General features: G+C 47.6%; 1 protein-coding gene across 7 annotated transcripts in view; it reads right to left on the bottom strand.

Moving 5' to 3' along the window:
- The window catches only part of LOC139406662 (proline-rich coiled-coil 2C), a 50,671-nt gene that overhangs the window by 11,183 nt on the left and 19,503 nt on the right, over positions 1-19,985 (bottom strand). For all 7 annotated transcript variants that reach the window (XM_071149515.1, XM_071149518.1, XM_071149517.1 and 4 more), the window contains exons 2-16: positions 19,123-19,292; positions 18,793-18,967; positions 18,391-18,638; positions 6,991-7,328; positions 6,728-6,807; positions 6,463-6,590; positions 6,265-6,352; positions 5,940-6,093; positions 5,078-5,816; positions 4,755-4,930; positions 4,269-4,563; positions 3,880-4,087; positions 1,199-3,739; positions 537-694; positions 125-279 (exon numbers count right to left, since the gene is read on the bottom strand). In XM_071149515.1, the coding sequence (XP_071005616.1) occupies positions 125-279; positions 537-694; positions 1,199-3,739; positions 3,880-4,087; positions 4,269-4,563; positions 4,755-4,930; positions 5,078-5,816; positions 5,940-6,093; positions 6,265-6,352; positions 6,463-6,590; positions 6,728-6,807; positions 6,991-7,328; positions 18,391-18,638; positions 18,793-18,967; positions 19,123-19,237 (5,598 nt within the window). In that variant the 5' untranslated portion in view covers positions 19,238-19,292. The remainder of the gene's footprint in view (positions 1-124; positions 280-536; positions 695-1,198; positions 3,740-3,879; positions 4,088-4,268; positions 4,564-4,754; positions 4,931-5,077; positions 5,817-5,939; positions 6,094-6,264; positions 6,353-6,462; positions 6,591-6,727; positions 6,808-6,990; positions 7,329-18,390; positions 18,639-18,792; positions 18,968-19,122; positions 19,293-19,985) is intronic.

The raw sequence follows: 19,985 nt of genomic DNA, 5'->3' as shown, positions 1-19,985 counted from the left end.
GTCAGATGTTATGGTCCTCAGTTTGAGGGGGTCCAGTCTTGTGTCAATGTGTCCCTACTCAATAAATTAGCAACTGCCTCCCAGTGGTGAAGTGCACACTCCCTCTCTCCCTCCTCCTTCTCACCTGTGTAGTCTGTTCTTCTTTCTTCCTCCTCTCCTCGTCCTGTAGTCGTTTCTGTTGTTTACGTGAGACCACCTCAGTGAAGCCGTCGTCTGCAGTGTTAGACTGGGTGTCCTCTAAGGTAGTCACCTCTGGATGGTCATCTATGATCACCACACCTACAGGACAGCACACAGGAAGTGACATCACATCAGTTCCACGGACATGGTACAAGTTCTAGAACAATAGAATTGGAAGAATTCTGTATTGGGCCAATATGATATTACAGTACTCGTGGCATATTGGGAAAAAAAAACATTTCAAGATGGACACTAGATAGCCTCAATGGGTATGAGCAGGTGTGTGTGACAGGTGTGTATAGGAGACGTGTGTGTGTGTGTGTGTGTGTGTGTGTGTGTGTGTGTCTCTCTCTCACTGGCGTAGTTGTTGAGGTCAAACTGCAACAAAGCATTCTCCTTCTCCTTGGGTTTCTGTTTGGTCTGTTTGGCCTCGTCCTTCCTGCGTCCAGATGGATCTTTACCCCCGGGGCGCACTGCTCCCCCACCTGGGGCGGAGTCTGGGTTAGGGGCAGCTCTGGAGGAGAGAAATGTTAGACACACAAGGCCACTGTACAGAGAAGCAGCAGCTTCATAAAAAAAGGGTGTCTAAAGACTACAGGATCATCAGTGGTCTACAGTCCAGGACGTAGTGATGTAACGGAGGACATTGCTTTCACATCAGTGCACGTGAAGGAGAGGAGACGAGGAAAGGAAACCACTTTAGACTACTGTGATGCAACCAGAAAGGGAGCAATGATGAGTACCCAGTGTATTTCTCCCCCAGAGGCCACAGTAGAGGGTAGCAGTCTGAAAATACACCCTGACTCGCTTCAACAATTAAAACAGGACACGAAAGGAGATGAAACATTTGTCCTTCAGGAAGATCATGTTTCCACACCTCTCACTCTCTCCCACACACACACGGCCTATGGGTTGTATAATATAATATTGTTCAATATGTTAACCGTGAGTAGATCTAACATGCAAACAGTCAAGGCATAAGACTTAAGGCCAAACCAAATCAGTGTGTATGACTCACCCTCTGCGTCCAGCCTTGGCACCTCCTCTCCTCTCTCCCTTCCCCCCTGTGTAGCCGCGGCCTGGTTTGGGTCCGCTGTTCCCCCTGCGGTTCTGCCGCTCCACCGGACGCTGACTGGAGAAACTCCTCCTGGCCCAGGCAGGCCCTGCTGCTTCGCGTTTGGGCGTCATCCCTCCCTCAGTGGGGGTCCTACTGGGGGGTGCTGAGCCTTGAGGGGGTAGCGGGGCTGGGGCCGAGGGCTGGGTAGCTGCGTTAGCAGCCTCCAGCGCTCCCCTCCTCTCCTCTCGTTCTCTCCGTTCGTTAAAGTCACTGCTCTCTGACGCCGTCTCCCACTCCTCGTTGGCCTGGTCAGAAGAGTTCTGGTTGGAAAAGTCAGGTGACTTGGTGCCCATGGCAGAGGTGGTGGGAGGGGTGGCATCAGGCAGGGCTGGGTCAGAGGCCAGGTGCAGGTCAACAGCTGTGGGTCCCCCCTCTACAGGCATGGTGACAGGGGTCCCTGAAGCTCTGGAGAGGGTAGGGGACAGGGAGACAGGGCCAGGCCCAGAGGCACGCACTAAGGCTGGGAGGGAGGCAGTGGAGGTGGGTCCAGGTCCTGTCTCTCCTCCAGCTAAGACTGCAGCCTCTCTTTCCTTCAGTCTCCGGAAGCGGGGGGGTTTGTCCTGTCTGGGGGGTCGGGCTGGGCGAGGACGACGGGGCCTCTCTCTGTCTCTGCTACTCTGGGGTCCCCCCTCCCCAAACTTCTTCACCTCGAAAGGACGGTCTCTGTCCCCTCGTACAGGCCGTCGGTCAGAGTGGGTGTCCCGATTGTCGTAGCGTGACGAGGGTTCTGTGTCCTCAGGGCGGAAGGTCTCCATGGGTTTAGAGGGCCACTGGGAGGACAACTCTCTGGTTCCTGGTCGTCTGAGAGGAGCTGACCTAGGACCTCCTCTCTCCCTGGCTCCCCCTCGCCTGCTGTACAGGCCCCCTCTCCCCCGCCGTGACGGCTCTCCTTTGGGCAGGAAGCCTGGCTTGGGCCTACCCTCCTCGTCTCCCCCCCTGAGCCCTCCTTTCTCTCCCAGGTGAGGGGGTCCAAAGCCAGGTTTGTGTGGTCCGGAGCGGGGCTCTCCTGGTAGTTCCCTGCGGAGCGGTCGGGGTGGTTTAGCGCTGGGCTCACGGTCTGAAGCCCCAGTGTCGCTAGCGGACTCCCGTCCTCCTTCACTCTCCGATTCGGTATTGGAGCCACGGCGCCTCCTGCGTTTGGGCATCACCTCGAAGTCAGAGCTCTCGCTGCGCGTCTCGCTCTCTTCACGGCAGCCGCGGAAGGCAATGCCGCCACCGGTGGTTGGGAGGTCTGAGCGCGAGCGCGGCTCCCGGTAAGGGTACTCCCCTCGACTACGACCCCGGCCACCTCTATTTCGACCACTGTAAGTCCCCCGGAAACTCCGTCCTCGCGAGTAGTACTCCCCTCTGCCTCTGGCTCGAAAACCATCAGCCGGCCAGTCTCTCTCTCTGTCCCGCTCCATCTCTCTTTCCCGATCCCTTTCTCTTTCTCGCTCCCTCTCCCTCTCTCTCTCCTCACGGCGGTAGGCCCTTGGAGGAAGGTTGGACTCCTTCCTACAGGATAGTTTAGGTTCGGGGTGTTTATCATTGGTCGTTGGTTTGTCTGTCTTGTTGTCCTGGGAGGCTGGTGCCTGTGCTCCTGATAGGGCTTGTGTGTCTCTGGATCTCTGGGGGCCATTCACAGGCCCTTCCTCAGTCTCAGGGGCCTCCCTCTTCCCATCCCTCTCCCTGTCTCTTTCTCCCTGGGGCCTGTCCCTGGGGCCCCCAGACACAGCAGCAGCTGCGAAGGCAGCTTTTACTCCTCCTCGCTCCTCCTTCTTGGGTCTCTCCCCTCTTTCCCCTCTCTCTCTGTGTCGCTCTCTCTCCTCCCGCTGCTCTCTCTCTTCCTTCATGTCTCGGAGTACAGGTTTCTTAATGGGTCCAGACCTGCGTACAGGCCTCTCACTCCCTGGCCCTTCCCTCCGGCCGGCCACTGACCTCCCTCCCAAACGCAACTCAGCCTTCTGCTTGCTAGGGACTGACAAGGGCAGCTTCTCTGGCTTGTGGAGGCTGTCGGATGGAGGGGTGGGCCTGTTGTTGGTCACAGCAGCCTGGGAGAAAGGCTCTTTCCTAGGCTTCAGTTCGTCTGGGCCTGGCCTCTCCCCTGCATCCTGGAGCTCAAGTGTCTTTGTGCCCAGGAGGAGGCTGTCGAACCTAGGCTCGTCCAGTTTGAGTGAGTGGCTGGAGCCCTGGGAGATGGTTCTCTGTAGCATGGCCTGTCCCAGAGCCTCAACTTCCTCTCCAGTGGGCAGGCCAGGCTCCTCTGGCTCAAAGGGGGACTCACCAGGCCCTCTCTCTGTCTGCAGGGATCCTGGAGCCTCCTCGGGGCCCGGGCCAAACCCTGACAGGGGTTCTGTGGGATTTCTGAATAAGTCAGTCTTGCTGCGGGGTTCAAGAGGACTAATATCCTGGCTGGGGTAAATAACTGGTAAACCCCGGTCCAGCTCCAACCCAGAGTCCAACCTGGGGAAAAGCGAGAGAGATGTTTTAATCAAAAACTCTGCAAACAACAGAAGTGGCTGCCTCTCATTCATATGCCCTGTGGAGGTGAGGAAACCAGGTGTGTACTGAGATGTAGCCTGATTGGTGTGTTGTCCCCTCACCTGGTGTCCTTGTCCTCCCATCCTTTAGGGGGAGTGGCAGAGGTTAGGGGATCAGTTTGTGCGTACGGGTCAGACCCCCACACTGTACGTGGTTCAGAGGGGAGACTGTGGTCCCGTATGGGCCTGGTCAGGTGGTCAAATGAGTCAGAACTGGAGCTGGACTTGTCCCCTGCTTCTCTACGAACTATCTGCTTAGGACCCATCCGCCCTGGAGACAAGATAGATAAGGGGACCGCCGGTCAAAATGATTACCTTTTACAGTTTATATACACTATTATAAATATATGTCTACTTACACCAAAACACACACAGGGCAACAACACCCACAGAAGACAAGCAAAACTAAACTCTGAAAACACACACGTATCAGTATATCATTATCTCCGTACCAGGGCCAGGGTGCATGTTTGGCATGTCGAGCGGTGGTCTTCCAGACATTATGCGGGGGTCCATGTATGACTGCATCATGAGCCAGCGGGGGTCAAAGCCCATGTTAGCCAGGTGCTGCTGATGGTGAGGGGGGCCGATGGGCTGGTACAGGGAGCGGTGCTGCTGCTGGGGGGCAGCTACACTTCCTCCTCCACCCGCACCTCCTCCTGATGGGGACACAGTCCCACCACCACCTCCTCCTCCTCCACCACCCTGCTGCTGTTGCTGCTGCCACTGCTGCTGCTTCATCTGCTCCTGCAAGGAGAGAGAGGTAAGAGTTGGATTCAGGGCATTTCTCTTCAAAATAACATGGACAACATTAAAAGTTCAGGATTCCATAGTCCAGAGATGGACTTGAACTTCATTTGGTAACTTGACTTTTCCCAAGAGGAACTTTGGATGTGACATTGGGTATAAAAAAAATCTAAGCAACACCAGTCCAATACCTGCTGCCTGAGGAAGCGTGGGGGCAGAGACTTCTGGAATTGTTTGGAGTATCCCGAGGTGAGAGAGGGGCGTATGGCAGCCCCTGCCTCTCCCTCCTGGTCTGGGGGGGCCACCGGGGTGTCCTCTCCAATGGGGGGGTCCATACGGGGCAGAGACAGGGGCACACGCCCCTCCACTAGAGAGAGAGACAGTAGTCAGTCACACTGTAAACCTTCATTGAAATATATAGAAAGTGTTGCTTTGCTGGGAGTGAAACTGTGGGAGGTAAAGCAACTGGTTCATTTATGTTGGTGCAAACACAGGGCTCTGACAGGGGGCTCACCTCTACTCTCATCGGTGCTGAAGTACTCTCGGATAGGCATGGGAATCAGTCTCTCAGTCTGGCTCTCATCCACCAGGGGGCTTACCTCGCTCAGGGGGCCCACCTCACCTAGGGTGCCCTCTCCGAGCTGAGGCTCTGGGGGTATGGACTCTGGTCTTTGAACCGGAGGGCTGGGCTGGCGAGGCACAAACTGACTCTCCTCCGCACTACGCTCTACTCTTTCCATCCTCTTGTTCTCGCTCTCCATCCTCTCTCTTTCCATCCTCTCTCTCTCCATCCTCTCTCTCTCCATCCTCTCTCTCTCCATCCTCTCTCTTTCCATCCTCTCTCTGTCTTGGAGAGGGACTGGTATGGTCAGGGGCTGTGGGAGAGGGTCAGTCTGAGAAGGTGCAGGGCTAGAGATGGGGGGAGGAACAGACAAAGGGGGTGTGTCTTCACACACAGCTCCCATCTCTTCATTGGTTGTCTCTCCGGCAGGGACGGACGTGGCCTCTGTTGCTGGGCGGAGTTTCTCGTTAAGGCGCTTGAGTTTCTCTGCGCAGGCGGCGAGTCTCTGCTCTTCCATCCTCTTCTCCTCCTCTTCTCTCCTCCGCCTGGCTCTTTCTACTGCTTCCGACAAGTCCTGCTTCTTGCGTTGCTGGCGCCAGGCCTCTGACTCCTCCTCGCCAGAGGGAGCTGCGGTGGGGGATTTGGCCACGCGAGGGGCTCTGCTGCCTACCAAGCGCACACCTGGCTGACCCTGGAGAGACGGAAAGAGATATGACATAAGTTCTCTAACATCCAAAAGGAACTTGTATAGTAAAGCTCTTGATGGCGCATCAGTCCAGGACTCCCTCATCAAGCCAAAGATACTCAGCCTCACCTGGTAGTCCTGTGGTGGGCCGGTCTTGTACTGCCCTATACTGCCTGGGGAGGGCGCCCTGGGGTCCCTTCCATCTACCCATGAGCCTTTGCTGCCCTCCTGGCCATCTGAGGGGCGCAGCGACCTCATCCGCTCCACTTTACCGATCCACTCCCTGAGAGAGCAAGCATGATGGTTAGTCGTTTGTTAGCGCTACATGGTAATGCCTAGGCTTAAGCTCAGTGGGCTAACAGTCTCAAGGAGTACAGATAACCCAGGACAAACCCAGTCTGTCACATCCAGATAGTGAGGCAGAAAAGGAAGCACCTTCGTCAGTGAGACTCACCAGTTTTCTCCTTTCTCCTTGGCGGCTTGGTTCTCCTCATCGTCACTGAAGTTGAGTTTCTCTGTGTAGTCTACCTCCATCTGAGCTCCTGGATAACAGACCGGGAGAGATGAGGGTTACCATTACATGCCGTTTAAATTAAATTCTATTAAAACATCATGTAAAAAATGGTTTTGTATAAATACAGATAAGTATTACCAGCCCAGCCCTCGTCAGCTTCAGTGTCCAGGTTGTCAAGCTCTTTGAGCTCTGTGGCGCTGATGATGGAGGGTCTGTCTGGATCCTTGAGCCAGGCCTGGGGGGGCCCCTGCTGGGGACGGACCCTCCTGGGGACACAACACACACAGGAGCGTCAGTCCACTGGGGACTGGATGAAGAGAGGTCTATGAACTCAAAGTGATGTGGTAATAATGATGAGTGTGTAGGGATGTAGCAGTGTGTGTGTGTGTGTGTGTGTACTCACCTGGTTCCATCCTGTGGAACAGGGTATCTTATGTTCCCTGGCACTGGAGCAAAGGGCATTCTGGGGTACGCGTGGACCATCTAGAACAGGAACACAAGGCCATTACCAGGAGAATCCTACTCTGCAAAGTCAGACATTTCTGGCAAACTAGCAACTACTGTCAAGACAACATCCCATATCAGGTAAGTAATTCCATGTTTCTTTATACCCCAAGTAAAATCAATAACCCTAGAAATCAATACAGCATTCGTTCCATCACTTACATAGGGTGGCATCATGCCCCTGAACTGGGGGTGGAACTGGGGAGGCATCCCGGCAGAGGCCTGCTGGCCCCCGTTGAGTTTAGGCTGGGCAGGCACAGAAGAGGAGGATTGTAGCTGGGGCTGGGAGGAGAGGGGTGCAGGCTGGACAGACAGGGGCAGCCTCTCCCTGACTTCTCCCTTTTCATTAGGGGGCACCCTGCCCCCCTCCTCCGTCTCCCCAGGGGGTGAGGGGGTGCTGAAAGCTGACCCTCCCTCCTCTGGCCCACGGCTGTCCATCTCAGAAGGGCTGGCTCCTGTGGTCAGATTCCTGCCCCCGCCCTCTCGCCAACTACCAACATCTAGGAGAGGAGAGCACGGTGGAAAATTTACTTTTTGTTCCACCAGCCACTTAGATTTTTTTACCAGGTAAAATATTAAATATTTCTCGCCATAATTACACACAACAAAAAAGAAACCCACAAATCGACAGATGAAGACGCTTTGTAATATTGATTTTTTTGTTTATGCTTTAGAATGTTCCTACAACAGGAAATGTATTACTAGTAATAAGTAGTGTGATATATAGCTCAATTCAATAAAATGTTTGTGACCCAAGTCTTTTAACCCATAACAGTCTAAGCCGGGGTAGAGTTATATGGAATTGTTTTACGAAGGTTATACCCATTTGATTTAGAATTTTAAGACCCCTTGAAGTATACAAAAAATAAATGCTTTGCAAAAAAACAAAAAAAACAAACAAACAGATTCACTGCAACGGAACCAAAATGTTTTGAAGTGTCTGTCCTATATCTGAGACCGTGTCAAGACTTGACAGTTTATGCAGCTTTAGTATTTTGATCAGAGTTCTGATCATGGAATTTCAAACGCGTCATGCATCTACACCTACTTCTAAATGCGTCTACAGTGTGTCCGGAGTCCCTATTCCCACGCTATACTCAAATGCCAGTAGGTATTCTACAAATGGTGGAATAGGCTAAATATGATAACACAACTGATGGCAGTAGCTAACTAGCCAGCTAATCTCTGTAGCTAGCTAGCAACGCTAAAGGGATTGCAAACAGGTTAGCATAACTTTAGCCAAACCCCAATTATTATTTTGTAAATTAGCTAGCTGGCTAGCATTTATGAGGAGGCCAGCAAACACGTTCCTCACACACTAGGAACGCATTTCCTCCAACATTATAATGAAAAAAGTGTTCTGGAGACTGGTGGAAGGAGTGCTGATGACGTAGCCCAATTGATCCAGACTGAGGAGAAATCTGCACAATGCATCCCTGAACACCTGAAGTTGTCAGCCAGATCTGAACACAATAAGACAAAAAAAGCGAGATTTGTGTGTATAGACACGTCTTTTCAATTTGATCTTTGTATTTTTGATAGCAGAAGTCGCATGTACATGTCAAGTGTAGACACAACCTGAGAGGTATAAGCAAGATCAGGAAACGTTTGATGAAACATTTACATTTGGCTTTACTGCTATTAGCCCATTCAAATGCATTGAATAACAGATTCACAACATGGAACAAAAAGACAGTCCTCCCCCCAAAAAATCTAAAGGAAGTCTGTTCTGAAGTGTCTGTCCTATATCTGAGAGATAAGAAATATCAGGAAGACCATGCATACATATCAATATATATACACTGCTCAAAAAAATAAAGGGAACACTTAAACAACACAATGCAACTCCAAGTCAATCACACTTCTGTGAAATCAAACTGTCCACTTAGGAAGCAACACTGATTGACAAATTTCACATGCTGTTGTGCAAATGGAATAAACCACAGGTGGAAATTATAGGCAATTAGCGAGACCCAATACAGGAGTGGTTCTGCAGGTGGTGACCACAGACCACTTCTCAGTTCCTATGCTTCCTGGCTGATGTTTTGGTCACTTTTGAATGCTGGCGGTGCTTTCACTCTAGTGGTAGCATGAGACGGAGTCTACAACCCACACAAGTGGCTCAGGTAGTGCAGCTTATCCAGGATGGCACATCAATGCGAGCTGTGGCAAGAAGGTTTGCTGTGTCTGTCAGCGTAGTGTCCAGAGCATGGAGGCGCTACCAGGAGACAGGTCAGTACATCAGGAGACGTGGAGGAGGCCGTAGGAGGGCAACAACCCAGCAGCAGGACCGCTACCTCCGCCTTTGTGCAAGGAGGAGCACTGCCAGAGCCCTGCAAAATGGCCTCCAGCAGGCCACAAATGTGCATGTGTCTGCTCAAACGGTCAGAAACAGACTCCATGAGGGTGGTATGAGGGCCCGACGTCCACATGTGGGGGTTGTGCTTATAGCCCAACACCGTGCAGGACGGCATTTGGCATTTGCCAGAGAACACCAAGATTGGCAAATTCGTCACTGGCGCCCTGTGCTCTTCACAGATGAAAGCAGGTTCACACTGAGCACGTGACAGACGTGACAGAGTCTGGAGACGCCGTGGAGAACGTTCTGCTGCCTGCAACATCCTCCAGCATGACCGGTTTGGCGGTGGGTCAGTCATGGTGTGGGGTGGCATTTCTTTGGGGGGCCTCCATGTGCTCGCCAGAGGTAGCCTGACTGCCATTAGGTACCGAGATGAGATCCTCAGACCCCTTGTGAGACCATATGCTGGTGCGGTTGGCCCTGGGTTCCTCCTAATGCAAGACAATGCTAGACCTCATGTGGCTGGAGTGGGTCAGCAGTTCCTGCAAGAGGAAGGCATTGATGCTATGGACTGGCCCGCCCGGTCCCCAGACCTGAATCCAATTGAGCACATCTGGGACATCATGTCTCGCTCCATCCACCAACGCCACGTTGCACCACAGACTGTCCAGGAGTTGGCGGATGCTTTAGTCCAGGTCTGGGAGGAGATCCCTCAGGAGGCCATCCGCCACCTCATCAGGAGCATGCCCAGGCGTTGTAGGGAGGTCATACAGGCACGTGGAGGCCACACACACTACTGAGCCTCATTTTGACTTGTTTTAAGGACATTACATCAAAGTTGGATCAGCATGTAGTGTAGTTTTCCACTTTAATTTTGAGTGTGACTCCAAATCCAGACCTCCATGGGTTGATAAATTTGATTTCCATTGATAATTTGTGTGTGATTTTGTTGTCAGCACATTCAACTATGTAAAGAAAAAAGTATTTAAGAAGAATATTTCATTCATTCAGATCTAGGATGTGTTATTTTAGTGTTCCCTTTATTTTTTGGAGAAGTGTATATATTTTCTTATACATGTATTGAACCCCTTATTTTTGGCACTTAAGTCTCTACATATACTTCCATAAATTTTTTCAACTGGTACCGGGGGCCCTTCAGACAAGTCACGAGGCCTGTGGCCTCCTTTAGCAAAGTCTCACCTTTCCACAGAGGGGTCATAATAGTTTGTAGGCCAAACAGATGCTACAGATGATTCTGTGAGAAGACCGATTTTCGGGATGTCTCAATCTGACAAACAACGCTCTAGCTCTGTCACCTTTCAACGCAGATACGGAAGTGAAACGTCGGCGATACGATGGATTGAGACTCATCCAATGCAACTGACTGACAGATTTCAATGGGGATTACTCTAGGGCTGGTATTCCCAAACGGGGGTACGCCAAATAAAAACGTGATTCACATTTAAAAACTAAAATAAAAAACAGAAAAAAATAAAAACAAAAAAGTTTCTTCACATTTTCAAACAGTCCATTTATATTTTACAACAGCCTCGTTTCACTGCCAAAAATAAAATCCATCTAGTGTTCAGCGAAATAACACAATGTCAAATAATGAACATCCAATCACATTAACCGTTACTCTCTTGCGGGAATTCCACTAACGGTCCGTATGTAGCCAAACGTAGCTGCTGCTCATTCCGTTTGCTCGTTAATTGATAAATGGCAAAAAAGGGCCCGCGTCCATAGAGACACATACCAGCTCTACTGGTAGTACTGCTACTACCTGCAGTACTACACCTGCAGCTGTCGATGACACAAGTTGTTCTGCATCCACGAGCACATCCAATGCTAGCATCAGTAATTCTACATTTGTTGTTAGACAGTATAGCTTCCGTCCCTCTCCATGCCCCTACCTGGGCTCGAACCAGGAACACATCGACAACAGCCACCCTCAAAGCAGCGTTACCACCCATGCAGAGCAAGGGGAACAACCACTCCAAGTCTCAGAGCGAGTTACGTTTGAAACGCTATTAGCGTGCACCCCGCTAACTAGCTAGCCATTTCACATCGGTTACACCAGCCTAATCTCGGGAGTTGATAGACAAAGTCATAAACAGCTCAATGCTTGAAGCACAGTGACGAGCTGCTGGCAAAATGCACGAAAGTGCTGTTTGAATGAATGCTTACGAGTCTGCTGGTTCCTACCATCGCTCAGTCAGACTGCTCTATCAAATCATAGACTTAATTATAACATAATAACACACAGAAATACGAGCCTTAGGTCATTAATATGGTCGACTCCGGAAGCTATCATCTCGAAAACAAGACGTTTATTCTTTCAGTGAAATACGGAACCGTTACGTATTTTATCTAACGGGTGGCATCCATAAGTCTAAATATTCCTGTTACATTCCACAACCTTTAATGTTTCAGAATTCTGTAAAATTCTGGCAAATTAGGCGGCCCAAACTGTTGCATATACACAGACTCTGCGTGCAATGAACGCAAGTGACACAATTTTACCTGGTTAATATTGCCTGCTAACCTGGATTTCTTTTAGCAAAATATTCAGGTTTAAAAATATATACTTGATTTTAAGAAAGGCATTGATGTTTATGGTTAGGTACAGAAGTGCAACGATTGTGCATTTTTCGCAAATGCGCTTTTGTTAAATCATCCCACGTTTGGCAAAGTTGGCTGTCTTTGTTAGGAAGAAATAGTCTTCACAGAGTTCGCAACGAGCCAGGTTAGCAGGCAATATTAACTAAATATGCAGGTTTAAAAATATATACTTCTGTATTGATTTTAAGAAAGGCATTGATGTTTATGGTTAGGTACACATTGGAGCAAGACAGTCCTTTTTCGCGAATACGCACCGCATCGATTAAATGCAACGCAGGACACGCTAGATAAACTAGTAATATCATCAACCATGTGTAGTTAACTAGTGATTATGATTGATTGTTTTTTATAAGATAAGTTTAATGCTAGCTAGCAACTTACCTTGGCTTCTTACTGCATTCGCGTAACAGGCAGTCTCCACCACAGACAAGGTGGTTAGAGCGGTGGACTAGTTAACTGTAAGGTTGCAAGATTGAATCCCCGAGCTGACAAGGTAGAAATCTGTCATTCTGCCCCTGAACAAGGCAGTTAACCCACCGTTCCTAGGTCGTCATTGAAAATAAGAATGTTTTTAACTGACTTGCCTAGTTAAATAAAGGTGTAAAAAAATAATAATAATTTAAACGGCCAAATCGGTGTCCAAAAATACCGATTTCCGATTATGAAAACTTGAAAAATCGGCCCTAATTAAATCGGCCATTCCGATTAATCGGTCGACCTCTAATTGGTAGTGCCTTTCCTCAGCCACAGTGTGTTATATGTGCAGAATTATGAAGACTTTCGAGTAGTAAGACATGTATAAGAGCAACAGATACCATTAGTAAGAAAGGGCTAGAAGCATCTTATATGGTGAGCTACCGAGTGGCTAGGACAGGCAAGCCCCAAACTATTGTGGAGGACTTAATTCTTCCTGCTGCCGTGGCTATTGCTGGGACACTGCTGGGGGAAAAGGCCCAAAAAACTATACAGACAACTCCTACATCAAACAACACTGTTTCACGACACATCAGTGACATGGCAGGAGCTGTTTTAAAACAATTACTGCTTCGCATACAAGTCAGTGAATTCTATGCGTTACAGCTAGATGAGTTAGACGTGGCGGGCCTGGCACAGCTCCTGGTATACAGTGGGGCAAAAAAGTATTTAGTCAGCAACCAATTGTGCAAGTTCTCCCACTTAAAAAGATGAGAGAGGCCTGTCATTTTCATCATAGGTACACTTCAGATATGACAGGCAAAATGAGAAAAAGAAATCCAGAAAATCACATCGTAGGATTTTTAATGAATTTATTTGCAAATTATGGTGGAAAATAAGTATTTGGTCAATAACAAAAGTTTATCTCAATACTTTGTTATATACCCTTTGTTGGCAATGACAGAGGTCAAACGTTTTCTGTAAGTCTTCACAAGGTTTTCACACACTGTTGCTGGTATTTTGGCCCATTCCTCCATGCAGATCTCCTCTAGAGCAGGAAAACAGCCTCAAAGCATGATGTTTCCACCCCCATGCTTCACAGTAGGTATGGTGTTCTTTGGATGCAACTCAGCATTCTTTGTCCTCCAAACACGACGAGTTGAGTTTTTACCAAAAAGTTATATTTTGGTTTCATCTGACCATATGACATTCCCCCAATCGTCTTCTGGATCATCCAAATGCTCTCCAGCAAACTTCAGACGGGCCTGGACATGTACTGGCTTAAGCAGGGGGACACGTCTGGCACTGCAGGATTTTAGTCCCTGGCGGCGTAGTGTGTTACTGATGGTAGGCTTTGTTACTTTGGTCCCAGCTCTCTGCAAGTCATTCACTAGGTCCCCCCGTGTGGTCCTGGGATTTTTGCTCACCGTTCTTGTGATCATTTTGACCCCACGGGGTGAGATCTTGCGTGGAGCCCCAGATTGAGGGAGATTATTAGTGGTCTTGTATGTCTTCCATTTCCTAATAATTGCTCCCACGGTTGATTTCTTCAAACCAATTCAGTCAATTCAGTCAACCAATGCAGATTCAGTCTTCCCAGCCTGGTGCAGGTCTACAATTTTGTTTCTGGTGTCCTTTGACAGCTCTTTGGTCTTGGCCATAGTGGAGTTTGGAGTGTGACTGTTTGAGGTTGTGGACAGGTGTCTTTTATACTGATAACAAGTTCAAACAGGTGCCATTAATACAGGTAACGAGTGGAGGACAGAGGAGCCTCTTAAAGAAGAAGTTACAGGTCTGTGAGAGCCAGAAATCTTGCTTGTTTGTAGGTGACCAAATACTTATTTTCCACCATAATTAGCAAATAAATTCATTAAAAATCCTACAAATGTGATTATCTGGATTTTTTCCCCCTCCTTTTGTCTGTCATAGTTGAAGTGTACCTATGATGAAAATTACAGGCCTCATCTTTTTAAGTAGAAGAACTTGCACAATTGGTGGCTAACTAAATACTTTTTTGCCCCACTGTATGTCTGTTATGTTTATGGGGGGTCAATTAAGGAAGACATCTTCTCTGCAAACCACTGGAAATCTGGTCAACAGGAGAGGATATTTTTTAAGTACTCGACAGCTTTGTGACATCAAATGGACTGGTCAAGATGTGTTGGTATCTGTACTGATGGTGCAAAAGCCATGAGAGTGAGACCTAGTGGAGGGGTAACGCGCTTCCAAGCAGTTTCTACCGTCTCTACTTGGGTACACTGCAGCATCCACTGACAGGCTCTTGCTGACAAGGGAATGCCTGACAGCTTGAAGGACGTTTTGGATACTACAGTGAAAATTGTTAACTTTGTTAAAACAAGGCCCCTGAACTCTTGTAACACTTTTACAACATACAAAAGTGCGCTGGTTATCAACTGGATTCATTATCCCTTTCATGCCCTGCCTCCAGTCCATTTACCGATATCTGAACAAGAAAGCCTCATCGAAATTGCAACAAGCGGTTCTGTGAAAATGGAATATAAATCAGAAGCCACTGCCGGAATTCTGAATTGGGCTGCACTCAGAGTATCCTGCCTTGTCAAAACGCAGTGTTCAGACACTGACGCCCTTTGCAACCACGTTCCTGTGTGAGAGTGGATTCTCAGCCCTCACTAGCATGAAAACTAAATAGGCACAAACTGTGTGGAAAATTATTTAAGACAGACTCTCTCCAATACAACCCAACATTGCAGAGTTATGTGCATCCTATCAAGCACACCATTCTCATGAACCTGTGTAGAGTTACACAATTTTCGATGAACAAATCAAGTTTTATATGTAAGATGAATAAATAAAGAGCAAAATTATTGACTATTATTATACTATTATTTGTGCCCTGGTCCTATAAGAGCTCTTTGTCACTTCCCATGAGCTGGGTATGACAAAATCTCACACTCGTTCTTATGTTTAATAAATGTATCGAATGGTGTGTGTGTGTGGCAGACTTACAATGATGGCAAAAAATAACATTTGAGAGTGCGCTGACCCTGGTGCTAGAGGGGGTACGCAGCTGGAGGTTGAATGTTTGAAGGGGTACGGGGATTATAACAAGTTTGGGAACCACTGCTCTAAGGGGTTAACCCATGTATGTTAAAATAAACAATTCAGATACAATAGTAACAATAGTAAAAACAGAAACAGTTCTACAACTAAACATCAAGAATCAAAAAATTGCCTGACACAAAATGCTGAGTGATATGGCTTATTATAATTATTATTATAGCTTTGGGCTCTACACTGACATTTAAAAAAAATAATAATAATTACAAGGAGTACATGTGCTCCTAAGTTGAAATTTAGGAGAACACTAAAAGTATGTGTTTTAATGATAAAAAATAACTAACTAAAAGTTCACGAATTAAAGTTTTTTGGAGTGTTCCATGCTCAACAGGACAAAGACCCTAAGCACACAGCCAAGACAACGCAGGAGTGGCTTCGGGACAAGTCTCAATGTCCTTGAGTGGCCCAGCCAGAGCCCAGAGTTGAACCAGATGAACATCTCTGGGAAGACCTGAAAATAGCTGTGCAACTTCCTGTTTCCATCACAGCTGTCACGACTTTACTGGCATAAAAACTGAGGATGGAAACATGGTTTGAGTGAGGGAAATGCTGTAAATTAAGAGGACTACAGTGCATTTCAAAAGTATTCAGACTTCCCCACATTTTGTTACGCCTTATTCTAAAATGGATTCAATAAATGTTTTTCCTCAACTTACACACACACACACACACACACACACACACACAATACCGCATAATGACAAAGCGAAAACAGGTTTTTAGAAATGTTTTCAAATGTATTAAAATTAAAAACAGAAATAACTCAAATAAATATTCAGACCCTTCGCTAACATACTCGGATTTGAGCTCAGGCGCATCCTGTTTCCATTGATCATCTTTGAGATGTTTCTACAACTTGGAGTCCACCTGTGGTAAATTCAATTGATTGGACATGATTTGGAAAGGCACACACCTGTCTATGTCAGAGCAAAGACCAAGCCATGAGTTCGAAGGAATTGTCCTTAGAGGCACAGATCTGGGGAAGGTTACCAAAAAAAACCTGCAGCATTGAAGGCCATCAATAACATAGTTGCTCCAGAGTTCCTCTGTGGAGATGGGAGAATCTCCCAGAAGGACAACCATCTCTGCAGCACTACACCAATCAAGTCTTTATGGTAAAGTGGCCAGACGGAAGCCACTCCTCAGAAAAAGGCACGACAGCCCGCCTGAAGTTTGCCAAAGGCACCTAAAGGACTTTCAGATGAAGAGAAACAAGATTCTCTGGTCTGATGAAACCAAGATCGAACTCTTTGGCCTGAATGCCAAGCATCACGCCTGGAGTAAACCTGGTACCATCCCTATGGTGAAGCATAGTGGCTGCAACATCATGCTGTGGGGATGCTTTTCAGAGACATTGACTAGAAGACTAGTCAGGATTGAGGGAAAGATGAACGGAGCAAAGTACAGCAAAATCCTTGATGAAAAGCGCTCTGGAGCAGGTTAGGAGCTCAGACCGGGGCAAAGGTTCTCCTTCCAACTGGACAACAACCCTAAGCACACAGCCAAGACAACACAGGAGTGGCTTTGAGACAAGTCTCGGGAATGTCCTTGAGTGGCCCAGCCAGAGCCCGGACTTGAACCCCCTGGAGAGACCGGAAAATAGCTGTGCAGCAACGCTTCCCATCCAACCAGACAGAGCTTGAGAGGATCTGCAGAGAAGAATGGGAGAAACTGCCCAAATACAGGTGCGCCAAGCTTGTAGCGTCATACCCAAGAAGACTCCAGGCTGGAATCGGTGCCAAAACTGTTTCAACAAAGTACTGAGTAAAAGGGTCTGAATACTTATGTAAATGTGATCAGTTTTTATTTATTTTTATAATTTTGTAAAAATGTCTAAAAACCTGTTTTTGCTTTGTTATTATGGGCATTGTGTATAGACTGCTGAGGGGGGAAAAAACAATTAAATACATTTTAGAATAAGGCTGTAACATAACAAAATGTGGAAAGAGTCAAGGGGTTGGAATACTTTTCAAATGCTCTGTATGTATTCTGAAAGGTGAGATGTTGAGGATTATAAATACCACTTAGATATAAGCAGTAAGAGAGCTAAAAAATACATTTTAAAAAGAGACTGACCAGGTAAATCCAGGTGAAAGCTATGATCCAAAATTGATGTCACTTGTTAAATCCACTTCAAATAGGTGTAGATGAAGGGGAGGACAGGCTAAAGAAGGATTTTTAAGCCTCGAGACAATTGAGACATGGATTGTGTGTGTGTGTGTGTGTGCCAAACAGAGGGTGAATGGGCAAAACAAAAGATTTAAGTGTGGAACGCTTTTGACACCTTGTGGAGTCCATGCCCTGGCGAATTGAGGCTGTTTTGAGGGGCAAAAGGGGGTGCAACTCAATATTAGGAAGGTGTTCTTAATGTTTTGTACACTCAGTGTAGTTGAATCTTATTTAAGCCAAAAGTGCAATGAAATTACTTAGGAACTGTGCACACTTGAGGTGTGTGGCCACTTACAGATACCAATTAGTACTCACTCAAACCCTTTATTTGTCTAATGTTGCACTTGCCCTACATATTCCAGGAAATATTATGTTACTGAATGTATCCAGAGTATTTTCAGATTTAAACAAATGAGGCGAAAAGGTAAAATGCACATCAAATCAACAGTGTAATGTTTGGATTGGATTCAGACTTGTGTCAGGGAAACGGTTGTGTCCTCACCTTTGGTATAATCATTCTCCCATTATCTCCAAACTGTTCCCTTTCAATTGCTACCATTGTTATGCATATTTCTTCTGTAAGAAATATTTCAATTTTGCCCTAACTATTTAGGTCAATTTCCAGGAGTGTAAAATGTTAAGCAGCCTTTTGGGTCAATTCAATTGATAAAGAGTGTTCCCAAACGCTCTGTGTGACCACCCGCCAACGTGGCTGGTGAAATAGACATTCTTACTCGCCAACGCCAAAATCTACCTGCATTTGGCAGGTGGTGGGTGTTAATTTCCCACCCTGGATGAGAGACAACTCAAGACAACACAGGTGAGTCATTTCTGTTGTAGAGTAACAACCTTTGGGTCAGGACGTTTGGTCCATGAGTAGCAGGTAGAAAGGAGTAATGCTCATGTTCTGAGGACTGAAACTGGGGAATGTGCATGTGTGATTATGTGAGTGTTCATACTCTGAGGTCTGAGACTGGGTCCAGGTCCATAAGGCTCCTCCTCCTGCCCCTCCCCTTTCTCCGCCTCCCCAGCCGCCTGCAAACTGGGGAACTCCTGGTGGAACTGGCTGCTCACACGAGGGGCTCCTCCTTCTAGCTGTGGTGGTGGCTTGCTGTTGGCCCAGGATCTGCTGCCCCCTATAGAAGACGAGACCTCTGGGGGTTGGGGGGCAGCGGGCTTAGGCTGGGGAGGGGGGGTCTCAGACTGCCTGATACACACAACAAAGAGGAGAGAGAGAAAGAGATAGTGGAGAGAAGTAGTTTTTTATTATTATTATCATCATTAGGGCTGAGAAACAACCTGAGGACAGGCATGGTAATAGTGTGTTTAGATTTCATTCAGGGGCAGCCCTGGTATCTCACCTATCGTCTCCTCCGTCAGGTCTGGAGGCCCAGCCACTGCCGTCCTTGGGGACGATGTTAACGTTGGGGTCGTTGCCCTTATTCTCTGCCTTCAAACTGGGCAGGTTGGCAGGGGGGGGCATGCGTCGACTGACGGCAACCTTTCCCAAACTCTGGAGCCCATGTCTGGCAGCAACTGGACCGAGGGAGAGGAGAGGGCATAGAACATTTAGACATTAAGCTAGAAGCTGAATTTATTATAGCAATCCCAAATCGACCCCTAGCCCCTGGACAAGATGAGGCAGACATGAAGTGTGTATGTGAGTGAGTGTGTGTTTAGCTTGAGCATACCTGCAGTTTTCTGGGTCTCCAGAGACTTGCCCTTGTATGTGTTGAAGAGGCTAAGGGTTGCATACTTGGTCTTGCCATCCTTTGCCTTGGTGCTCTGCCCTGACTTCTCTGACATTTTCCTGGAAACTCATTGAGTCTGGTCCTCCGGTCTCACCTCCAGAACCAGCCTCCTGCAATAAAATATCAAAAACTTTATTTAAACACTGATGAGTCTGGTTTTATTATTACTCATTGCAGATTGATGGGGCTTGTCATGTTCTCATGCCAACCTCCCACAAGACAACAGGGTTAACCAATGATGTGTATAAACCCTGGATGACTGGCGGGAGGGGGGGGGGGGGGGGGGGGGGGCGTATTGAAGACACCGCTCAGCAATCTTGGCACTCCCAACTACATTGTAAAATAGATTTGAAGCTATAGAAATGTTTTGACACATTTTATTACAGACTCCTTAATACATACTTTTAAAATGTGAGCTAAACACAAAAATGAAAATATAAAAACTATTTTCTTAAAGTATGCACTGCTACATTATGATGTAGTCAATGCCCAAATGGTAATTCAGGAACCACTAATTGTTGTGGCAGATATCTTGAATACAAAACCTAATGTTTTTATCTACTGAAATTGAATGGACATCTCCTCTAGGCGTTGAGCAAACTCACTGTATAGGAGCAAAAGCAAACTCGCATAAACACACAACTTCCTAGCCACCCTAAGATAGCAGACGTCTGCCAGCTGAGAATGCAGAGGAGCTGGGAGAGGGAAGGAGTGAGTGAGAGATAAGAAGCAGAGCTACTTCCTCCACAAGGCAGGCCGGGCCAGAACCTCAGCCCGTACATGCCAGAGCCACAGTGGTATTG

This window comes from Oncorhynchus clarkii, chromosome 4, assembly GCF_045791955.1.
Source record: "Oncorhynchus clarkii lewisi isolate Uvic-CL-2024 chromosome 4, UVic_Ocla_1.0, whole genome shotgun sequence".
In the NCBI taxonomy this organism is placed as follows: Eukaryota; Metazoa; Chordata; class Actinopteri; order Salmoniformes; family Salmonidae; genus Oncorhynchus; species Oncorhynchus clarkii.
This window is presented reverse-complemented; position numbering and strand designations above follow the sequence as displayed.